The sequence below is a fragment of the Acinonyx jubatus genome, chromosome C1, assembly GCF_027475565.1.
Source record: "Acinonyx jubatus isolate Ajub_Pintada_27869175 chromosome C1, VMU_Ajub_asm_v1.0, whole genome shotgun sequence".
Lineage (NCBI taxonomy): Eukaryota > Metazoa > Chordata > Mammalia > Carnivora > Felidae > Acinonyx > Acinonyx jubatus.
Genome location: NC_069381.1, coordinates 208,834,379 through 208,857,231, shown reverse-complemented (window position 1 = coordinate 208,857,231; position 22,853 = coordinate 208,834,379). Strand labels below are relative to the sequence as shown.

Here is a 22,853-nt window from a genome sequence, read left to right as displayed (position 1 = left end):
AATAAACATTAAAAACGAAGAGGCTTGATGGTATACTTCATTAAAAAAAAAAATGTTCTAGAACTGACAGCTGAATGGCCAAAAGAAAGTTAAGCTCTCCCCATTTCTAGGCAGAGCTTGGTTTGCCACACTACTTCAGCTTTCCTTTTTCCCCAAAAGTTTGACATTTCTAATCTTAACATGTTTTAGATTTGGGAGGGAGAATTTGTAGAGTTCTTCCAACATTTGACTTGATTTGCCTAGAAATACTGAAAAGTTATTAATTATCACTCTTTGCCAATTGTGAGGTGTTCCCCTGTTCCAGATTTTGGAGCAGAGATACATACAACCGCTAGTTTTGTCTCCCATTCTGGGTTCAGGTAATGTTACAGATAGAGACCTCTTTTCCACCAAAGCGTTACGTGTAGCAGCTCCTTTACCATTGGATTGCCTTTCAGAAAACAGAACGTTTGGGGTTCTCCTAGTTTATCAGACTAAATGGAGTCATGTCACGTAGCCTGGCAGCCATTTTACTTTGCAGCAGGATTATAATACCAGTTAAAAATATCTATCTACTCTGTTGTTGTGGTTCTCCTTTGTCCTACTTTTCTGCAGTTTAGTACATTTCTCTTAAATTTTAACACCAAGAATGGATGAAGATTGTGGCACATCCATACGAAGGGATGCTTCTCCACAATAGAAAGGAATGGACTACTAATCTGTGCAGCAATGTGAATTCATCTCCAAAATACTATAGGACTCCCATTTTTATGAACTTCTAGAAGAGGCGGTAATGTCAGACAGGCACACGAGTGGTGTCCAGAGGTCCGAAATGTGGGGGAGGGAATTAGCAGCAAGGAGCATGAAGGGACTTTCTGGAGCGATGGAGATGTCCTGTCTTGATTGTCGTGTTGGTTATATGGGTCGGTACGTTTGTTAAACTCCATATTGAACCCCGTAATTTAAAGTGAGTACATTTTATCATAAGAAAATGACATATGCGTGAAATTATTTAAAAGAAAGTTAAACACTGAAGTCTAAAATAGGACATGGGTAGTGAAAGTGTAAAAGTTTGGTCAAAAACTATACTGTCACCTCATTAGCAATATAGGAGTAACCCACGGTGTGTTTATTTGAATTTTTGGGGGGATGTCACTGAATAGATACAAAAATGTTTGCTAATGTCCATTGCTGTATCACGGTATATGTATAAAGACATTTAGTATCATATTAAGTAATATTAGTGATAATAACAAGGGATTTTAAAGTGCCTTAAAGGTAAAAACACTGTGGAGTGTTCATATGCAATGTGCACTCATTTTTTCTGTAAATTGTACATTTTTAGTCTATTCTAACTTAGTTGCACAATTCAAATAGATGAGTGGAATATTTTCTAAAACATTATTTAAAAATAATTTCTGAGTTGTTTACAGATTTAAAAAAGAGTGATAGTAATTAGCTGAATACATGAAGCTAGTCCCGTAATCTGTCCACGTGCCATGTTTGTCTTGCAGATGACGGGGTGTATGTCCAGGCAGAGGAAAGCTAGTGTAGGGTATCAGGCATAGATTGGTGATCGCACCGAGGAACTGTGGTGATATGCTGTGTAGAAAATCAGTCTAAAAACACAATTGAAATTTAAGAAACTCTTAGGCCAGTCTTTCCCCAATTAAAGTTTCAGCTTGGTCCTTTTATGCTAGTTTGAGGAGTCTGCATAAAGTTTCCCAAAAGTTACTCTGGGGGAGACAAAAAAAGGCGTGGAAGGTTTGGTTTAGATTTCTAAATGGTAATAATGCCTGTCTAAACATCGATTTTTATCTTCATAACTTCTGTTTGGTATTTAAAGATTCTTTAGTAGTGTGCTGTTTTTACTTAGCAACTTTTATTATACGTGGTATGGGGACCATCCCAAGTTAAATGAACTGAAGTTTTAAATTAAGCAGCTAGAAGCCCAAGAAGATGTCTGGAATTTTTTTTTTTTTTTTTTTTTTTTACCACCTCTTATCCAGGCCGTTACTGGTGTTTTTATCCCAGTCGGGAGTAAGGAATTTCTGATCTTTCCACTGTGAAGCAGTGAAATGGTCCAAAACATTAGAACTTCCTGGGGGAAATAACAAGTGAGCTAGAGAGTTGTTATTACTATGTAATTAGTCTCAGATAAAGGTAAGGGCTCTGTCAGATGATGCTGTACTTCTCCTGGAAATAGGCTTTTTGACTTTGGAGACCTTTCACTGTTGGAGATCTTTGTTTAGGTCCAGCACACTGCCCAGCGTGTCATCATGGATGATAACGTTGTTGGGGGGGGGGGCGGGGAGGGGAGGGCGAACAGCACTCTGACTGCTTCACCGGTGTTTATAAAACAGTAATAAACTTTACCTTTACCTAATGCTGTACCTTTTTAGGTTCTGTTAACCCTATAAAGGGTATCAGTTAGCTTCTAGAATGACATGTGAAGTGTGCTTGATTTACTTTTGACCCCGAATTATCCAGTTATCTGTATATTGGACATCCTAATAGCCTTCAGCTCCAGTGTATATTCCTTGTTGATGGGGTGGTGTAAAGCAAAGAAAGCATTTTGTGCTCTCGTAGTCTTAATTGACGAACTTTGTATAAACTAGGTGAAATGGGACAGTTTAAAGGCCGTGTAATAAAGTGCTAATGAATGAGAATGAAATTTAGGCAATTTTTTCAATTTAGTAAAAACCTGAAATACGTAGTAAATGCGAAAAAGAAAATCTCTTGGCTTAGTTAGCGGAGCAGTACAGCTGTGATCAGAACATTTAAGGGGATAGGATGAGAGAAGAAGTACTGTCACTCGTGGGGTGGCGTAGCTTGAGTCAAGGTTGGGCTTACGTGAGAAGGTTCTATCCTGACCAGGAGTGCGGCGTGTCCCATATTAGCTTTGCCAGTATGAGTCAGGTAAGTAAAGGCCAACTGGGAAGGGACCCTGGTAGAGTGCTACAAAGGCCACGGAAGATGCTGCGGTCTTCTGACCTGAAGAGTTTTGTACTTTTTAATTTACGATAACTTTTAAAAACAAAAACTGATCTTGCATTTCACACGTATAGGTTTAAGAAAATCTACCAAGAAGCGCAGTGAATCCCCACCTGCTGAGCTCCCCAGTTTGAGGCGGAGCACACGCCAAAAGACCACGGGCTCCTGTGCTAGTGCCAGGTAACACATGGGGTTTTCCCGGTTTATGATCAGTTCATTGTCTTCTGTTCCACTCTGATCAAAATCTTTCCTTTTACAAGTTTTCAAAACTTACTGAAATTTCACTTGACATTTATTTGTCCTATGTAAATGAATTCTTCCCCAGTGTTTATATGTTTTTGCTAAGCTTTATTCATGCTAGTTTAAAAAACTTTTTTTAGGGGCGCCTGGGTGGCTCAGTCGGTTAAGTGGCTGACTTCGGCTCAGGTCATGATCTCGCGCTCCGTGAGTTTGAGCCCTGCGTCGGGCTCTGTGCTGACAGCTCAGAGCCTGGGGCCTGTTTCAGATTCTGTGTCTCCTTCTCTCTGATCCTCCCCCGTTCATGCTCTCTCTCTGTCTCAAAAATAAGTAAACGTTTAAAAAAAAAAAATTAAAAAAAAAAACAACTTTTTTTAATGTTTATTTTTGAGAGACCGCGTGTGAACGGGGGAGGGGCAGAGAGAGAGGGAGACACAGAATCTGAAGCAGGCTGCAGGCTCTGCACTGTCTGCACAGAGCCTGACGTGGGGCTCGAATCCATGAGCCCTGTGAGATCAAGACCTGAGCCAAACTCAGGCGCATAATCAACTGAGCCACCCAGGCGCCCCTCATGCTATTTTTTGACAACACTCTTAACCATCTGTCTTGTCTTCTGTTGCTACAACATTTTCACAGAGTTATTGCCAGTAGTTGGACTTGAGGCTGTTTTCAGAGTTCCAGTCGGCCAATAAATCTCTAATGAGCATCTTTATGCAGATTTGGGTTATTTTGTAAAGGTAGCTAAATTTCCCGGTAGTGTGATTAATGGATCAAAAGGGATGCCTGTTTTAATGGCTGTACCATTGCCTACTTAGTTTCTGAAAATGTGGGCACCACTGGAGTTGAATGGATCAGGGGGAGAGAGATGCTTCACTTTCACATGTAGGACGACACCTACCCCTGGAGGCTGGATGTAGGTTCTGCGTGTGTGCTTTTCAGGACTCCAGTCCCCGTTTCCCTCAGTTGCTGGATGGGATCTCATTTTCAGGAAATCCACTACCTTTGTGTGTGACACGGTGCGTTTTGTCACATGCTTTTTTGTTAACTGATTGAGAATCTGAAGTTAAAGTTAAAAAAAATTTCTTACAGTTGCCTCACATTTTGGGGCGTGGTCAGTTGCTCAGATGCCCTTGCGAAGCTAATTATTCACTCTTTTATATGTAGTTTGTTCTTTCTACGAAGTGTGTCACGAAACAGTAGTGGGGTAGAGGGTTTGAGTGTCCTTTTCCCCTACTCTCCCTCAGGTGAGCTAAAAGGGCTTAGCTCTTGTTTCCGCTCTAAGGTAAGAGACATTGACTGCTCTCAGTGCTGGGTCCAGTGGTGACGTAAGGAAACAGTGAGACTTGTTATAGGTCAGAAGAAAAGGACTTGTGCCACTTTAGCTCTGTTTTTCCCCTTATTTTCTGCTTCTATCTGGATTATTTAATGTACTCGTTAAAATCTGTGGAGTTAGTGTACCTGTTGGCTTTTGAGGTTTCTTGGCCATAGTTTTCCAAGAACTCTTTTGAGAAAATGTCTCAGTTCCTCAGAGGGTTTGTCTTATTTTGGGCTAGATTTTGAATCCAGTTTTTACCCAGAGTTTATCATCTGAGAGGTAAACTGAATTCACTGTGGTTGAAAATTAATTTTAGGTTGATGTGAAGTCAGGTAATCTAAGGGTCCCATCTTTGCTGCCTTCTGTTCATGACCACTTTGTTAGAGCATGTCACGTTACTTACAGTTTACGTGCTTATGCTCTACACAAGCAAGCTAGCCACCTGCCTGGAGAGCTCTTCATCTCGAATTTTTTCTGAATTAGTTGAGATGCCTCTTGAATTTCGTGCTTTCATAGCCTGCTACGGGTGTGTCTTCATCTCTGTAGACCAGTGACTCTTTGAGGGCAGCCACCCAAGTGTTCGGCATGGTGTGTGTTACGGGGTTGGTGCAAATTGAATGTTAAATAGATGGATTAATTTGAATCCCACTAAGTGGTAGCTTGGTAAATTGGGTTTGCAGTGAGCTGTTTCCGTGGAAGAGAAGATTGGCTAAGCAAATTCCCGTGTAGGGGGGATTACAGACTCTTCTAGCACTGTCTGGAGATTCAGAGCCTTCATTTCCATGTCACTTACGCCTGCTGCCTTCTTCTTGTTCTTTACTAGCCAGCATCCAATTCCACTGCAGATTGACTTTGGTCTAAAACATTTCCTTAGTGTCTTTCTTCATTTCCTAAGGTACTTTGGAGGCTACATATTTAAACAGTACCAAGTTGTAATAACCTGGAGAAATCTTTTGTTTTTACCTAATTTGCTTACTGATTTCTCTTTTAAAATAGAAAAAATTGTCATCAGTAAAATGTTACTTGCTTTATGAGAGATGATTGATTGATGTTCTGATGCATATTACACTGTTACTTAATCCGAAACCAGTGTCTTCCTCAGTGTCATCTGTATGTATTTATAAATATTATATCTTCCTTCCTTCCTTCCCTCCCCCCTTCCTTCCTTCCTTCCTTCCTTCCTTCCTTCGAACATTTATTCATTTTTGAGAGAGGCAGAGAGAGAGGGAGACACAGAATCGGAAGCAGGCTCCAGGCTCTGATCTGTCAGCACAGGGCCTGATGCGGGGCTCGAACTCGCTGACCACGAGATCATGACCTGAGCTGAAATCGGACGCTTAACTGACTGAACCACCCAGGCGCCCCTTTAATCCTTTATTTTAAAAGATGGAACTCTTGCTCATTATTGGGATAGTTATTTTTTGTTGATGATTAAAGTTGTCTGGAACTTAGTGATGGGAATCCCTACCCTCCCCCCGCCCCCAGCCCCGACCTTTTTGTCTTCCACTTTCCTTCCCCCTCATTGTCAAGTGTAAAGTCTGTATATTGATCCACTATTTAGCCTGGAAGTAGGGATCTATTTCAAATGGTTGAATTCTCTCAGCAGGAGTCACTTTTCCATTTGGTTGAAGTGTTTAAAAATCATTTTTGTCTGTAAAGATGACCACAGCTCATAGCGACACAAAAGCGTGTATTGTGAATGCGACGTAACTTGGAAGAATTTTAAATATACAAAGTCCTGGTTGTTACCCATAGTGATTTTCTGCAACAATTTTTATGTAAAAAGAAGAAACTGGCTTTGTGCTCCATGCATTGGAGCTTTGTGCTGTGTGGACATTGCTCCTGGTCACTGGTAGTGCCGCCTATGATGGCATCTTTCTGTTGCAGTCGGCGGGGCTCTGGCCTGGGCAAACGAGGAGCAGCTGAAGCTCGTCGACAGGAGAAAATGGCGGACCCTGAAAGCAACCAGGAGACAGTAAATTCTTCAGCTGCGCGGACAGACGAAACCCCCCAGGGAGCTGCAGGTAGATTGGCACTTCTAGCCCCGAGATGCGTTTATGTGTCTTACAGATTTATTTAGAGAGCAACTGCTTTGTAGGCGTACCAAATACAATGCAAGAGAGGGGACAGAAATATACTTGATGTTACCATCAAATAAGCTTTTGGTTCTCTTTGGCTTTACTTTATAGGTTTGGGTTTTTTTGATTAGTTGGATTCATTTGTTTTTTGGTTTGTTCGTTTGTTTTTGTTTTAATTCTTTTCCAAATCCAAGTTTGTGATGATTACATTCAAAAGGCTTTTAGGTAAGATAAGTCACTCTCTGTTTAAGATTCTTCACTGTCCGTGCGGACATACAGTAGTTGCCCATTGTTTGTGTGAAAATTTGAGTTTATAATCAGAATGTAAGGATGTGGCTTAAATTGCTTCTTCGTATACGTGTAAATTTTGATGTAGAATATGTTGTAGCCTCTAAAAAGTAAGAAGTATTCAGTTTGGAAGGAACTTGAAGAATGCTATTTATGTTTTTATGGGCTTATTTTTATTCTTCTTGATACCTCAGCACAACAAAAATTAGGCTGCCCCCCACCCCTTTCAGCTTTAAATATGTATTGGTCACCAATACAAATAGGAGACTAATAAATAATTCAGAGGTTAATTGTGGATGACAGTTGTAAAATGTAGCTTGCTGTGAGCATTTTTCACTAACGGTAAGTACAGATGGAAAAATGTCGCAGTCTATCATTATGAACTTGGGTATGATGAGTCCCTTATGTCCGAATGACACACATGGGCTTAGGTTTAGGTAAGGACTGACTTTAACAGAGCACTTCCACTTACTGTAACGTTAGTATATGTGCTAGTTCTCTCTCATCCCTGTGGTGGAGCCTGTGTCCTAGTTTGCCAGGAAGCTTCGGGTTTGCCCGCAGCTATTCATGGTTTGTGCTTTTTGTCTCCGCTTTCTGTCCACCTTAACGTTTTTGCCACTGTCTTTCTTGCTTTTGTATGATAAACGGAACCGTGAACTTGAAGCACTTCTTCTGGTAGGAGGGGACTTTTCTCACGTGCTTTTCTTTAGACTAGTTTTTCTGAAAGTTTAAATTTGAGGGAAAGTCCAGTCCATTGTAGTACAACTCGTTGAAACTCTTCATGCCACACGGGCTGTGCTTCCCAGTGTCTTAGTGTTTATTTCGCATCTGCATATGGAAGTGGGGCAGTTCCCGTGCGGACAACACAAATGGCGCTGCTGAGCGTGGTGTTAAAGTGGACTCGTTACAGGAATTACCGTAGCCAGCGTTTATAAAGTTGTAAGCTGCTGCAGACAGGGTATGGAGAGCTCCATGTATATTCTCTTTTAATATTCAAAACAGTATGCTGAGGTGTGAGTGCTGTTACCCTAATTTTGGAAACGAGGAAAAACTGAGACACATGATAGTTGAGCTTGCCTGGAGGTGTGGGGCTCCCAAATCCAGGTTTTCAAAAATAAGGGCGCATTTATAAAGGCTGTATCATTCTGCTTCCCCCATAGTCACGAGAGTTTGTTTAATCCGTACGGATATAATTGGAGGCCAGAGTGAGGAGGTGGTGTGTAAAACTTTGATCCCTGGCATGTATACCTAAGAGGATAAAACCTTCAAGGGATTAGGTGGGTACGACTGCCCCCCAAAGGCTTGTGTTCATTGTCGTTCTTACTTGCAATCACAGTGTGATCTAGGTGTTTTCCAAGTTTCTGTAAAAGATGCATGTGGCACGCTGACTGGTGTCTGAGCAGCACTAGTTAATTTTATTTTGGAAGCAGGATGCCTTATGGATCCTGCAGGAATACTTTCTCTGCCAGCTCACTACAGTAGTGCTGCGGAAAGAGGCAGATTCCTTATTAGCTTTAAGTCTTCAGTGCAATGTGCTTTAGTTTCTCAGTATGCAAAATTGGAATGCAAGGAAAAATAAAACCCTCTAAGTTAGCGCGGAATATAAATCCATGGTGGTAACGTAGAGCATCTTTCGCGAAGCATCCGTTATCAGGAAGCTCTTAGACAGTTGGTAGAAGACGCCGTTTATTGGAAACATTTATTTTGAAATAATGTTTTTACTCATTTAAGGAGATTGGTTTAATCTCTTCAGTGTTTTTGGTGTGGTTTTTTATCCCCAGTGTTACTTATTTATAGAGATCCCATCTTTCTGATCTATTTTAATGAATCAGTAAAATAAACTTACTTCTTTTTACATGTGTAGTAAGAAAACGTTGCTTCATCTTGGGTGAACTTGTTCATATCACCCTGACTTTGCCAGTGTTGTTGACTCTTAAGAACATTTGTTGACAACAGTGTGCCTGCTCGGTCACCTTGAAACATAATGTTCTATGGAGCACAACTTCTTGGCTCTTTGTGGAAGAGATGCCAGCTCTTGGAGTTGAAAGTTAAGTGTTCTCCATGCTTGCCCACGAGTTGGGGGGGTCTCGTTTTTGACTTTATCAGAACTGTGTACCTTTTCATAGTGCTGGTGAAGTCTTGCAAATACTAGAGACACCACAGTGAGAAATATTCTTCCTTACACCTGCAAAGCAATCAGATGGCAAGGAAAAATAGCCCGTGTCCTGGCACCCGATTTTGCATTGAGAATCTTAATTTCACAAGAAATAAACAGGATCATTTTGTAAAAAGAAAGCAACACAGTTTTTTAAGTTTTTATCTTCCTAATTTTGTTTAGAATCACCAAAAGTTAGGTTGCTTCCGTATCACCTGATACCAGGGCCTATAATAAGGCAGAATTACATTACTGACAGTGACTGTTTTGGTTCTCCTCAAAAGTTTTCATTACGCTCCAGAAAAACATCTTCCCGTTGCTTCTTGTACTTAGGTATCTGGTGAACCCTTGGAGGTTCCTGTCCAGTAAAATTGAACTCTGTCAGCTTTCTAATATTTTATCACTTCTTTCTGCATAAGAGGCTTTATCAGTTAAAGTGTAAAAACATGGGGTTCTGGGATAAATTTCTTGTGTTCTAATTTAAACTATTTTTTCCGTTGTTTTCATTCAGCTGTGTATTAGAAACTGTCTTTCGAGGTGCTGTGAAGATGGGAGAGATAAGAGTAGATGGGGGAGATAACTGGTGTAAACATCAGCAAAAAAAGATGGACACCTCTTACAATCTGACATCACATTTTCTCTGCTTGATGGTCTTGTTTTTATATTTGTATCAGGAGAGATCTTGTGCATGTTGCCCAAGGAGGTTTGACGCCTCGACTAAAGAACTTTGTCATTGACTGTTGGTTGATGACACTTCCTTGCCTGCATGACTTGACAGACCCGCTACTCACAGACTGGTTTTCTAACTTTGTGATTCTCACAGGGCACTTTAGTACCTTAATGCTTGATACTTGCCTTCAGTGGGCTGGCGAAGGATCTTTTTTCCTTTGGGTTCAGTGACTGGTTTCTGTTAAAACAGGCCCTCCACTTCCATGAAAAATCAGAATATCCTTGCCTCTTCTTATGGTGACCCTCTAATACAGAAACTAAAAAAACCAGCATTACCTTCCCAAGTGAATTTTTGGGTTTTTTTTTTCCTTAAAGGTGTAGTACCAGAATGTACATTAAAAAAATTACCTCATGGGGCGCCTGGGTGGCTCAGTCGGTTAAGCGTCCCTCTTTGGCTCAGGTCATGAGCTTGCGGTCTGTGAGTTCAAGCCCTGCGTTGGGCTCTGTGCTGACCGCTCGGAGCCTGAAGCCTGTTTCAGGGTCTGTGTCTCCCTCTCTCTCTGACCCTCCCCCGTTCATGCTCTGTCTCTCTCTGTCTCAAAAATAAACATTAAAAAAAAAATTTAAAAAAAATCTACCTCATTTGTCAAAGCTTTTGGTTTGCTCTCCACATACTTGGAAAAGTTTAAAAGCAAGCATAAGAGTCACTTTAACAAATGAAGTCATAATTGGGACCTTACTAACAGTATTTGTTGGGGCGCCTGGGTGGCCCAATCAGTTAAGCGTCCCGACTTCGGCTCAGGTCATGATGTCACAGTTCGTGAGTTCGAGCCCCACACCAGGCTCCGTATTGACAGCTCAGAGCCCGGAGCCTGCTTCAGATTCTGTGTCTCCTTCTCTCTGCTCCTCTTCTGCTTATACTCTGTCTCTGTCTCTCTCTCTCTCTCAAAAATAAAGAAACATTTAAAAAAATCAAAAAAATATAATAACAGTATTTGTTAACAAGATTTCTGTTGAATATGAAGAAGCAGCTGTACTGGAATAAAAAAATCAGTACTGCAGAATATATTCGGGGGGGGGGGCAATAGAATGCAGTACTTGAGAACAGCCTATGAAGAGTCAGACCACTTGTGCTCGCATCTGTGCTCCATCGTTAGCTGTCTGACCTCGGGCAAGTGCACTCCAAGTTACAAGGCCTTAGTTTGCTCACATGTGTGAAAAAGCTCACGATACCTGCTTGTATGGTTGTGAGGAAACAGACACAGCCTGCGTATGGTGAGCATTTTATACATGCCATGTGTAGGTGGCATTAGAGAGTGTTGTTACTCTTTTTTCTTCATCCAAAGTATGCATTTTGTCAAGCTCTGATACACTTTTATATTAGCGTTTCTGGCTCGCCTGTAACTATAAACCAGGGGGTTGCTAACCTTTCTGGTGAAGGGCCAGACAGTTGATATTTTAGGCTTTATATCAGCTCTGTTGGAACTACCCAGCTCTGTGGTTGTAGACTGAAAGCAGACACAGGCAACTTGTTAAAGAATGAGTTTGGTTGTGTTTTAATAAAATTTTATTGACGGAATGATGTGCTGGATCGAATTTGGCCCGTGGGCCGCAGTTTGAGAACTCTTGTTCTTAAATCACCCATTTTTTGATGAATTTTCTAAAAATCCCAGTGAAATCATAGAAGATACTTAATGAGGTGTGAAGAAAACTACTAAGAAAATACACAGTTGGTGGCTGGTATGTTAGCATCTTTTCAGAAAAGCTCTGTAAATTCACATGTTATCTCTGTGCTTCTTTTAACAATCAGCAACATTGTTTTGGGCTGACCTGTCGTCATCTGGCAAGTGTGCAGGGCTTAGGGTATTGTGGATAATGCGGTCATAACATGGGTTAATTGTGTAGAAAAACTGCTTAAAGACTCAGCAGACATGGAGAGGAGGAACAGAACAACCGCTGGTTTTACAGGACTATAGTGTTTCATCAGGGCAGGTTCGTAACAGACTCCACCTCTCTGCTTAGACCGAATCATTGTTCAGGTTAGCTTTTTGGGGAGTAGAATCCTTCTAAATCTGAGCTCTTGTTTTTCTGCACTTGTTCTGACATCCTAGCTGTCCTGTCTTTTGTATTTCAGTGCTGGGCTGTTCGTTAATGTGTATCTTCAGTATTTGGTCCTGGAAATAAGCGTGTAATCTGCACATCCTTAAAACGTGTAAGGGATTGTGTCGAGGCTGCAGTCCAGAAATAAGTTAGACCGAAGAAGACACTCATCTACACGGAACATGTCCCCCAAATGTCAGTTTTGCTTTCTGTTCTGTTTGTGACTAATTGCCCAGCCGTTAAATACCACAGTGGTTTTGGCAGTATGAACTTCGCGGACTTTTGGTAGGCGAGTTCAGGACAAGGCGTGAGGAATCTGTCAAAGCCGTGTATGAATGAGATGTAAAGGTTGTAGTTTTATGCTTCTTGAACACTAAGATAGTTGAGCCGTCTTGTTCATAAAAGCTACAGGATGAAATCTAGAAGAACAGTTGAGTGTGCAGTGGGCAGACACATTTAATTGCCATGATTCACTATAGTCCGTAAAACTCTTTTTCTTTTTTTAAGATAAACCAGGCATAATAAGTGTGAATATTCCTCTCCTAACCCTCACCTTCTTTTTTCCCTCCCTTTGAAGCTTCTAGTTCTGTTGCAGGGGCTGTGGGCATGACCACCTCTGGGGAGAGTGAATCCGATGATTCCGAGATGGGACGATTACAAGGTAAAGACGGTTAATGAGCTTATAAGAAACAAGAAGCCATTACCAGATGCCGCCTGTTACTTCTGTGCTTTGTTGAAATTAATTCAGATAAGCTCATTTAAACATAATCTAGCAATGCCTATACTTCCCCCCCTCCCCCCCCCCAAAAAAGCTGCTTATTTAGTGATGATTTGGATTTGGAAGATGATCTGTCTCACTCTTTAGTTTTATTGTTTAAACAAAATCTTATATGTTTATTTTTTATGTTTTTAAATTGTTCTTTATTATGTTTGCTTGTGTAGCTGGTAATAAATTAAGAAAGATCTTGAAAAGGGGATAGTTGAGTATATTGCTGCATGGTGCCTGATAACATAATACATCCAGTGGGGTGCTTTTTGTGTTTGTTCTTTTGTGTTCTTGGTCAGCATTTAAAAATGAATGCGAAGTGTATACATAAACACCAGGTATTTTAATGTTGTGCTTTTGAAGAAGCAACCTTATGTTATGTATACACTCTTTACAGGTGGATGGGTATGTATTTTTATTGTCTTCAGATAGTTGGTTTATATGCTAGATCCCCAGTGTGAGGCTTATGAGAAACATTATTTATAAATCACTTTCAGATCGCTTTTAAGTTCCTAAGTAACTTTTACAGCAGTCTCTTTTTGACTAGAGGTCTTGTGAGCCCATTTTTTCTCTTTACGGACATTATAAAAATAATTTTTCATGTTTTTAGAGGATCTCATGACCAGTGTTTGATTGGTAGATAATATTACAGGGAAAACAACACAAGGGTACTTAACCTATAATTTCTTCAAAATAAATATGTACTCTGGGTTTTTCTTGGATCATTTGAGACAGTCCCCTCTGGCACTAATATTTAATACCTCCATAAAACCTTAAGATGCCGTGGAGCGGCACATGGGTGTTGTAACTTATATATTAATATTTAAGAATGATCTTGAAAGTTTAAGGTACTTTCTCTTAAAGTTAGAAATGGGAAGTAACATTGTCTAAATCCGTTATGTGAGATGAATCAGTTGCTTGAAATTTTTAGGTAAGATCAACTGCATTCATAATTCAATTATTCCTCCTGCCTTTCTTTTTTCTTTAGCTTTGTTAGAGGCCAGGGGTCTTCCCCCTCATCTGTTTGGCCCTCTTGGTCCTCGGATGTCACAGCTTTTCCATAGAACAATTGGAAGCGGAGCTAGTAAGTGAATACTTTTGAATTTGCCCTCCCCCTCCAAAACCTTCAATAAATAGTTGAGTGCTGTTTTTACTGTTTATGTATTGATGTAAAGAGGCTTTCATGTAAGGAGCTTTTCACGAATATTAACCTGTTTTTAAAAATAGGGTTTGTGCGCATTCTTGCCTTTAAATACATCAACTCGAAGTTCTTCTGTACTTTTTTTTTTGTCAGAGAGAGACATGCACACACAAGTGTGAGCGGGGGAGGGGCAGAGAGAGGGAGATACAGAATCAGAAGCAGGCTCCAGGCTCTGAGCTGTCAGCACAGAGCCCGACGTGGGGCTTGAACCCGCAAACCGTGAGATCATGACCTGAGCTGATGTTGGACGCTTAACTGACTGAGCCACCCAGGCACCCCTTGTACTTTTATTTTTGATTACTGAATTGGAATCATTAGAAAACCATCCAGAGTTTATGGCAAGATTGGATCTTTGTTTAACTCTAGGATAGTAAAGAATCTCAAATGATTGCATTGATTATATTATAGCATCTGATTGCATGATTTGCATACGTTTGAATCTTGAATTTTTTTGTGGCATAATAAAATTTAATCCATGAGACAGTCAGTCGTAGAGCTGAGCCTTAGAGAAAAGATTTCTCAGCAGAATTACGAGTCGCTCGACTCATTTAATCAAATTAACATATTATAATCCAGAGATCTTGTCATATGTGGTAGACAAAACAGTGACTCTTGAAGTGGCAGTTTGTAACAAGAATAACTTTTGCATAATTACAAATCCAGTTAAATTCTTTTGGTATAGCATACTATCTTTAGCTTTCTTAAACAAAATTTGCATTTAAGCATTTTTTAATAATTCCATTGATAATGTTTTCCATAGAATCAGCAGGCTATTTTTAGACTTGTCTTGATTAACTTTAAAATTTCTGAAGTGTTAACTGAGACCTATTAACTCTGACCTTACTAATATGTGCTCATAGAATTTTCCATCAAGTATTCTAAGGTGTTTTTTGTTTTTTAAACCTGATGCACTGTGCGGACATATGCTCACATGTGTGTATTTATACTTAAGTCCTTTTCAAGTTTCTGGCCTTAGCATTTGACAGGAAATTTAAGAAGCAGCTGGTATTTGGGTTTGGTGTGGTTTTGCTTTTGCTGCCCTGACACTCAGCTCTCAGATAATGTGCCCTTTTGCAAAGTTCTCACAAACTTCTGAGTGAGGATTTTGATTTAGTGTCATTTATTAGGTACTGGGATTGTCCTGAATCATAAACAGGATAATATACAGAGTTTTTCCCATATGGAGCTTCCGTGCTAGAGGGTGACCCTGACAATGAGGAAGACAGCTGTCCTATAGAAAAATTTCAGATAGCATCAGTGCAGTGAAGGAAAACAGAACAAAACAAGGATGTAAGTCGGCTGGTGAGAGGATATCAGTAGGCTGGTTAGAGAAACCTTCTCTGAGGCAGGGTGAGTTTGTGGATCCTTAAGTGAGGAAGCCAGCCCCCACACGGGTCTGAGGGGAGATGAAGCGCGCCACCAGAGGTGGGAATTAGCTTGGCATGTTGGAGACATAGCAGGAGGGGCCTGCGGAACGAGTTAAGCTGTAAAAGATGAAATCTATGAGGGGTAGATACTTGATAGGTCAGGTAGGGCTTGGCAGGCCTTGGGCCAGTGTGGGGTTTAACCCAGTATGTGTACTTAGGAACCACTGAAGGCCTTAGGAAAGGGGAAGGACATATTTATTACAGAAATGATCAAATACACCTCAAAGTTGAGGGTATAGTAGTAGACTAACCTCCATGAACCATGAACCCATCAACAATTACCAGTCCACAGCAACTGTTGTTTCAGTTACATCCTCAACCTTTCTCTCAAATCCTTTTTCAAGCAGTCCTAGGCACCATTTCATTTGCATGTCATTGAATTTGTAACTGTAAGGACAAAAGTTTTTAGACAGTGTTGTGGTCCTGTGAAGAGGAATCCTTACTTTTATTAAATGCCTGTTTAGAGTGCAAATGCTCTAGGCCTCTCAGAAATCCAGTTAAAATTTTTGTTTGAATCAGGACCAAAATGTGATCTGTACATTGCCATCAGTTAGTGTGTTTAAGTTCTTCTTCTTCGTCTTTTTTTTTTTCTCTGGAGAGAAATTTGATTCATTTATTTTGCCACTTCATTTATTTCTTAGAATAAATGAAGAAAGAATAAAGGAAGGAATAAAGGAAGAAAACATGTTGCAGGGCTGCCTGAGCGTATTAACAGTAAAGTATCTCAAACCCATATTAAGGGTTGACCATTGCATATGAAATTAATGTGGGCCATAGATTAGAACCAGAGTAGAAAGAAGTGTTGTCCCCCCAGGCCTGTGACCCAGCTTCAGCACTGCCTACTTTGTCTTTACCCTTGCCCACATTCCCTTCTCCCACATTGTTTGAAATGAATCCCAGACATTATATAATATTACCTATAAACATTTTATCATGTAGCTCAAGGTAATGCCCCTTAAAACACACATACACACCCCCAGATTATCGTTATCATACCCAAAAAATTAAACTAGTGATTCCTTTAATAATTACCGTCTGATGGGTGTCAAGTTTCCATCTGTTGAATATCATCAATGTGTTTCTCTATAAACTGGCAGTTGGATCCAGAGGATTTTTCAGATTCAAGTTTGATTCTTTCTTTAGTTAGTCCCTTGGTGGGGAAAGACTGCCGAAGTGGTAGTGGGTTCTAATACAGGAGGTACCTTAAAGTCTCATTGTCTCTTCTGCCATCAAAACTCAGTGTCTAGATGACAGGGAGTATAAAATGATGGTACCTCACATCTGATGACCAGACTTCATTTATTAGAAGTAAAAGAGGTGATTTTTAAGTAGAAATCTATTAAGAGTATCTCCCTTCTATTCTGCTACACAGAAGAGTAACAGGAAAAGTGGTTTTCTCGCCTTTATTTACCAGTTTGGAAAGTAGTTGGTTTTTGCTTCCTCCAAAGTGCCATTGTGGTTTTAAATATCACTGTCAAGTGCAGACATGTTTTTAGACATTTCTGTGATTTTTACTGATTAAATTGTCACATTGGGCAATGGGATCTTTTTTAGGTTGGCTTCTGAATCTTTTTGATTTGATCCCAGTAGTTTTTGTTAATTTCCTTCCTCTCTGATATGTCAGGCACCGCCCCCACCCCAAATATCTGAAATTAGGGATTTTTTCGGAACACCCTGGTTTCTTTTACATGAAATAGTATTTAGAGCCCATTGCCTAGAGTCTAGGTATATTTGTTTATACCTGGGTGATCTTTGTTATTGGATGCTTGTAATGAACAAACCTAGAAAATAATTGTATTTTATCTTTTAAAATAAAAATAAGGAGTTCCTACTTTTAATGCCAATTCAAATTTTAGGGCTGCAAGATTTTTATTTACCTTTATCATGTACCTCCCATGCCACAAATTCCGCTTCCCAGTGATAATATCATAGTCCTCTGTTTACTTTCTCCTACAGTACAAACTTCAGCGTAACACCAAAAGTAATATGAATGAGAATGTTTTAATTTTTGAACGGTTTTTCTTATGGTGTTTGTTGGGACTCACTTTGTGGTCAGATTTTTGGATTTCAAAGTAATTTGAAATGATTGCTTCTATATTCAGGCTGCCACATTGGTTTGGTTCATTTGCTTTGTGTTGCTTTTAACTCTTAGAGATTGCTTTTAAGTTTTAACTTCAATTTTATACTTATGGGATGTTCACATGCTTTAAAAAGTCAAATTATTAATAAATAAGGTGTGTTTAGAGACGTCTTATCATCTTTTGCGATTCCCTTTGCCTTGCTTCCTCCTCCCACACAAATAACCTTTGTTAATTTTATGGCTTGTCCTTCTGTTATTTACTTCAGAAAACAAAAACAAATTCATATTATCTATTCCACACACGCGCTGCCTTTTTAAGATAAGAGTAGTAAACTTTATACGCTTTATGTTGCTCTTAACAATATTTTAGGGTTCACTTTCTATAGCTGCTGCATAGTGCTCCGCCGTGGGGCTGAAGTTTATTTAGCATGTCCTCTGTTGGACATTCAGGTCATTTCCAGTCTTCCTTGTATTGCAGTAGTAAAACACAGCTTTTGTATTTTTTTCCTGCGTCATCTTTAGGATAGATTATTGTAAATCAGCCTTTTTTGAAGTTGTACCTTTTTGTATTTCTTTAACAAACAACATGGTGTCATTTTTTTTTTTTTCTTCTAACCCTTTAGTTATATATCCTTGTAGACCTCGGTTATTGGTTCCTGTAGAGGTGTTAATGCGTGTCCTTGGTTTATTATAGCCAACCTTATATTAATACTTTACCACATCCCAGACAATGTAAGGAGTACAACATCTTTGCTCTTTTTACCTTCTGCCATCCTCTATGCTGTTGTTTTAATTTGTTATGCTTATATATGTGTTAGTAAACACAGTAAGACCTAATTTTTGTTGTAGATCATCCATATTCCTTTGTCCACATACATTTTCAGTGCTCTTAATTCCCCCCTACAGTTCCTCTCTTCTAATCAGAATAGTTTCCCTTCAGCCTGAAGAACTTTTTTTGATGTGGTGAATGACTGCTAGTAATGATTTTTCTCTGCTTTTGAGAAATCCTTGATTTGCCTTAATTTTGAAAATATATTTTCCCCAGCTATAAAATTCTCACTTAGCACTTTGTAATGTCTTCTGGTTTCCATAGTTGCTATTTAAAAGTCTTACTGGTGCCCTTTCGAGGCAATGTCTTTTTTCTTCTGGCTTTTAAGATTTGTTTTTTTCAAATTAGTATTAATTCTTAATAGTTTGTATTCAGCCTAGTGACTTATTTTTAATTTGCTTAGGTTTGACTGAGCATTTGAGTCTGTGAGTTTGATACCTTTCATCAGTTTGGAAAATTCTTGGCCATTATCTCATAAAATAACTGCTTCTCTTATCTCATGATCTCTTCATATATTCCTCTTTCTTTCCTTCTGGGAGTATCAAGATCATACATGTTCAGACTTTGGGCTTCATCCAGCATGTTTCTCTGGCTCTATTTTACTTTATTATTTTTTTTTCCCTTTTGTCCAGTTTGAAAACTTTTCTATCGATCAGTTTTCAGATTTCACTAATTCTTTTTTCTGCTGAAATCTTTAATCTTTAATCTTTAATCTTTTGGTAAACCCACCAATGAGTTTTTAATTTCAGATACTTTCCACTTCTGGACAGATAACTTGATTTTGTTTTGTAGATTCTGGTTTTCTATTAAATGCTTTACATTCTTATTCATGTTGTCTATCTTTGGTTATATTTGCGGTTTTGGTTGTGTGTGTCATAAAATACTTTTCAAATTAGGGGCACCTGGGTGGCTCATCAGTTAAGGGTCCAACAGCAGCTCAGGTCATGATCTCACGGTTCATGAGTTCAAGCCTCATGTCATACTCTGTGCCGCCAGCTCAGAGCGTGGAGCCTGCTTCAGATTCTGTGTCTCCCTTTCTCTGTTCTCCCCCGCTCATACTGTCTCTCTTTCTCAGAAATGAATTTAAAACATTAAAAAGGTTTAAAAAAAAAAAACTTTTCAAATTCTAATGATGTTGGTCTGTTTCCATTTTTTTCTCTCTGATTATCTGTCACATTTCCCTGCCTCTTCATGTGTCTAGTAGTTATTTATGTGCTAGACATTTTGTATAGAAGAACTGGAGAGACCCCAAGTGAGGTTTTCTACTGTAAAGGTTTCCCCTTTCCTGTATTTAAATATTAAGGGTCAGATGCTAATCAGTTTGTTCCCTTCAGGGCATTAGCTTGTTTTGACTAGAATTGCCATTTTTGTATGACTCTTTACACCTCTGGCTCATCCCTGTTTGTATGTTATGACCCTCCCACGGTGTTGATTGAGAACCTTGCAGGTCTCTGTCGACTGAGACTTCATTCATTATGCAATTTGAAAATATTGTAGATGTCTTGGGGGGTAGGGCCTACTGACTGTACATATTTGAAGCAGGCCTCCTCCCTCTGTCTTCTGGAGCACCATGAGAATGCACGAGGTTTTGTTCTGTCTTACCAAAACTTCTGATTCATCCCTAGCCCTCTTCACAGCTCTAGAACTGAGCACATGTCCGGTGGGACCAATGCAGTTGGAAACATCAGCTTCCTGTGACTCCCAGCAGTACTATGGGTTCTCTCCAGCCATATCAGCAGTTGGCAAACTGCTGCCTAGTGGCCAAATTCAGCCTCCTGCTTGGTTTTATAGAGTCTGCAAACTAATAAAAATGATGTTTATATTTTTAAATGCTGAAAAACTTTCAAAAGTAATATTTTCTGACACGTGAAAATTCAATGAAAATCAAATTCTAGTGGACGTAAAGTTTTATTGGAATACAGACAGCCATGCTTATCTGTTTACGTATTGTGTTTTTGCCTTTGTGCTCGGGTTGAATAGTTGCAGCAGAGACCCTATGGCTTCTAAAGCCGAAAATATTAATATCTGGCTCTTTATAAAAAATGTTTGCCTGGGCGCCTGGGTGGCGCAGTCGGCTAAGCGTCCGACTTCAGCCAGGTCACGATCTCGCGGTCCGTGAGTTCGAGCCCCGCATCAGGCTCTGGACTGATGGCTCAGAGCCTGGAGCCTATTTCCGATTCTGTGTCTCCCTCTCTCTCTGCCCCTCCTCCGTTCATGCTTTGTCTCTCTCTGTCCCAAAAATAAATAAACGTTCAAAAAAAGAAAATTAAAAAAAAAAAAAAATGTTTGCCTACCAACCCTGATCTGTGATGGTGGTTCTTAAAGTGTGCGTCTGTGGATTGCTGGCTGTTCCTGAAACCCTAGCGTTGAATCCATAGGCCAGAACTCTAGTAATAATTGCTGAGGTTTTGCCTCTTCTACTTTGTTTCACGTTTGAATTTTGTTGATGTTGATGGTGCAAAAGCTGTGGTAGGTAAAAGTGCCGGTGCTTGATTGAAAGAATCAAAGCAGTGGCTCCAAACTGCACGAACAGTCACTGTAGTTTTCAATACCATAGGCTCCTAGTAAAATAACTCCATTTTTTTACATGAGGATGCCCTTGCTAAGCAAAGTTATTAACTGTATTGTCTTTACCAGTAAGTACATGTCTTTTTAATAGTCTTTGTGAAAACTGGGGCCCGTGTTCTCCACATTCTTCATCTCAAACAGTGTTGCCACAGATTGACAGTAGATGCAGAGGTGGTCATACCGCTGGTTTTGTTGTTGTTGCTAGTTTTTTTTTGTTTTGTTCTTTTTGTAATCTTGACCTTTAAATGATTTGCAACAGAAAACGTAGTCATCTCTGAATTTTTTTGTTTTAGAAAGTATGGTGGTTTTCACACAAATTTTGTTTATATTAATATGTAATGATTTAACAAATAGTTAAAATTTTTCTCTTTTAATTCCAAACATATTTATAAATATCAGCAGATATAAACCACATAAACAAGAGTGCTTTGGGGCTCTTCAGCAATTTTTAAGAGTACAAAGAGGTTCTAAAACCAAAGTTGATCAGAGCATAAACGATAGCTTTGGCTTTTTATTGTCATTTTTGGTTTGGTTTAGGGTCTTTTTAGGACCATCCTAAAGGTTCAGTGGTTATTGTTGATGATTTTGATCATGCTAACGTCATCTATGTCCTAGACATCCAGTGTTAATAAGACATTTGTGTTGATAAGGCATCCAGTGGCATGTGTCAGTTTTTCCTATTTTAGGTGGTTGTGCTATTAGTGTATACTTTTATGAGCTGTTTCATCCTTGAAAAGCAAATCTAGAAGCCACCGAGGATTCTTTTGTTTTCATTAGTTTACTTTCCATTCATTTGTTTGGCCTTTCACATTTCAACTCAGAAACGATTAGCCTGCTCTAACTGGAACTGACATTATTTGGAGAAGTTTAAAGATGGCAAGCCATATGAATTTGACTTTCTTGCGGTCTGTTGTTGGATTGACTCTTAGTTATGTTAAAGTTATGTAGGCAGTAATAGTTGTCCAGTTCACTAGCCACAGTCTTACACAATAGAGAAAAATAAATCTTTCAAGGATCACCATGTGTCCCTTTGAAAGGCTGTGCCATCCAGGAAGATCACTGTAACTTAATTCAATTTTAAAGAAACTTTGGTTTTCATGTGAATTCCACATTCATTGGACAGTTTCCAAATGTGTGCCATTTCTAAGCCATTTCATTAATAATACAGGAGTGGAAAAATCCCATACACAAACAACTTGAAAAGGTATAGGAAGAGAAGGGGCCTGAAGTAGCATCAGTTATAATTTAGTTAGCATTAATCGAGTTAACCATGCTCACAAGTAGGAAGATGTTCGTGAAAATTTGAAACACACTTTATTTTTGAGTATGTTATCCAGGTCACTGACAAGTCTTTCTCTGTGGTGGCTGAATCTTAGTGTTTTTCAGTTGTTTGGGCAATGGATTTGAGCCTTAAAAGTGAAAGTACTCTCTCGCACTCTGATGGCAGCATCTGCACTGGGAATGAGAGGAGGTGAAAAACCCAGTCTTTTCCTGTTTTTAGAACTACTTCATTCTCTGCAATCTCTTTCCTTAGATGCATTGCTCCGTTTGTCTTTATTTTCTTGCCCTCTGTTAACCTGGATTCCATTTATGCTGACCAGGTCTTTAGAGGTATGCGGCATTTCCTTTCAAGACAGGACATCGCACGGGCGCCTGGGTGGCTCCCTCGGTTAAGCGTCTGGCTCTTGATTCTGGCTCAGGTCATGATCTCGGGGTTTGTGGGATCAAGGCCCACATCAGGCCTTGCTGCGCTGACAGCACGGAGTCCGCTTGGGATCTCTCTCTCTCCTTCTCTCTGCCCCTCCCCTGCTCGCTCGCTCACTCACTCTCTCTCTAAAAATAAATAAATAAACTTAACAGGTTTTATAAAAAAATACATGTTAAAGGTAACAATTTATATTCATCTCACAGATACCATTTTTTTGTTTCAGCTAGTAAGAGCCAGTCAGCTTGTCTGATTTTAAAAGGCAAATTAAAAGACAAAAATCTGTAAATACCGTGAGATCACTTTAAGGTAGACTAAATCCAACTCATTTAATTCTGCCTTGAAGTATCAGCACCCTGTGTTAGCGCTGGAATAGATCCAGCCTTTCATGGGGATCCAAAGAAGACAAGCAGCCAGCTACCACGTAGAGTCCCACCTTATACCTAGGAACCGTTTCCTTGC

At 39.6% G+C, this 22,853-nt stretch overlaps 1 protein-coding gene across 19 annotated transcripts in view; it reads left to right on the top strand.

Moving 5' to 3' along the window:
- TRIP12 (thyroid hormone receptor interactor 12) overlaps positions 1-22,853 on the top strand; it is a 138,848-nt gene that overhangs the window by 67,557 nt on the left and 48,438 nt on the right. For all 19 annotated transcript variants that reach the window (XM_027048439.2, XM_027048433.2, XM_053215917.1 and 16 more), the window contains 4 exons: positions 3,048-3,153; positions 6,413-6,549; positions 12,393-12,476; positions 13,570-13,665. In XM_027048439.2, the coding sequence (XP_026904240.1) occupies positions 3,048-3,153; positions 6,413-6,549; positions 12,393-12,476; positions 13,570-13,665 (423 nt within the window). The remainder of the gene's footprint in view (positions 1-3,047; positions 3,154-6,412; positions 6,550-12,392; positions 12,477-13,569; positions 13,666-22,853) is intronic.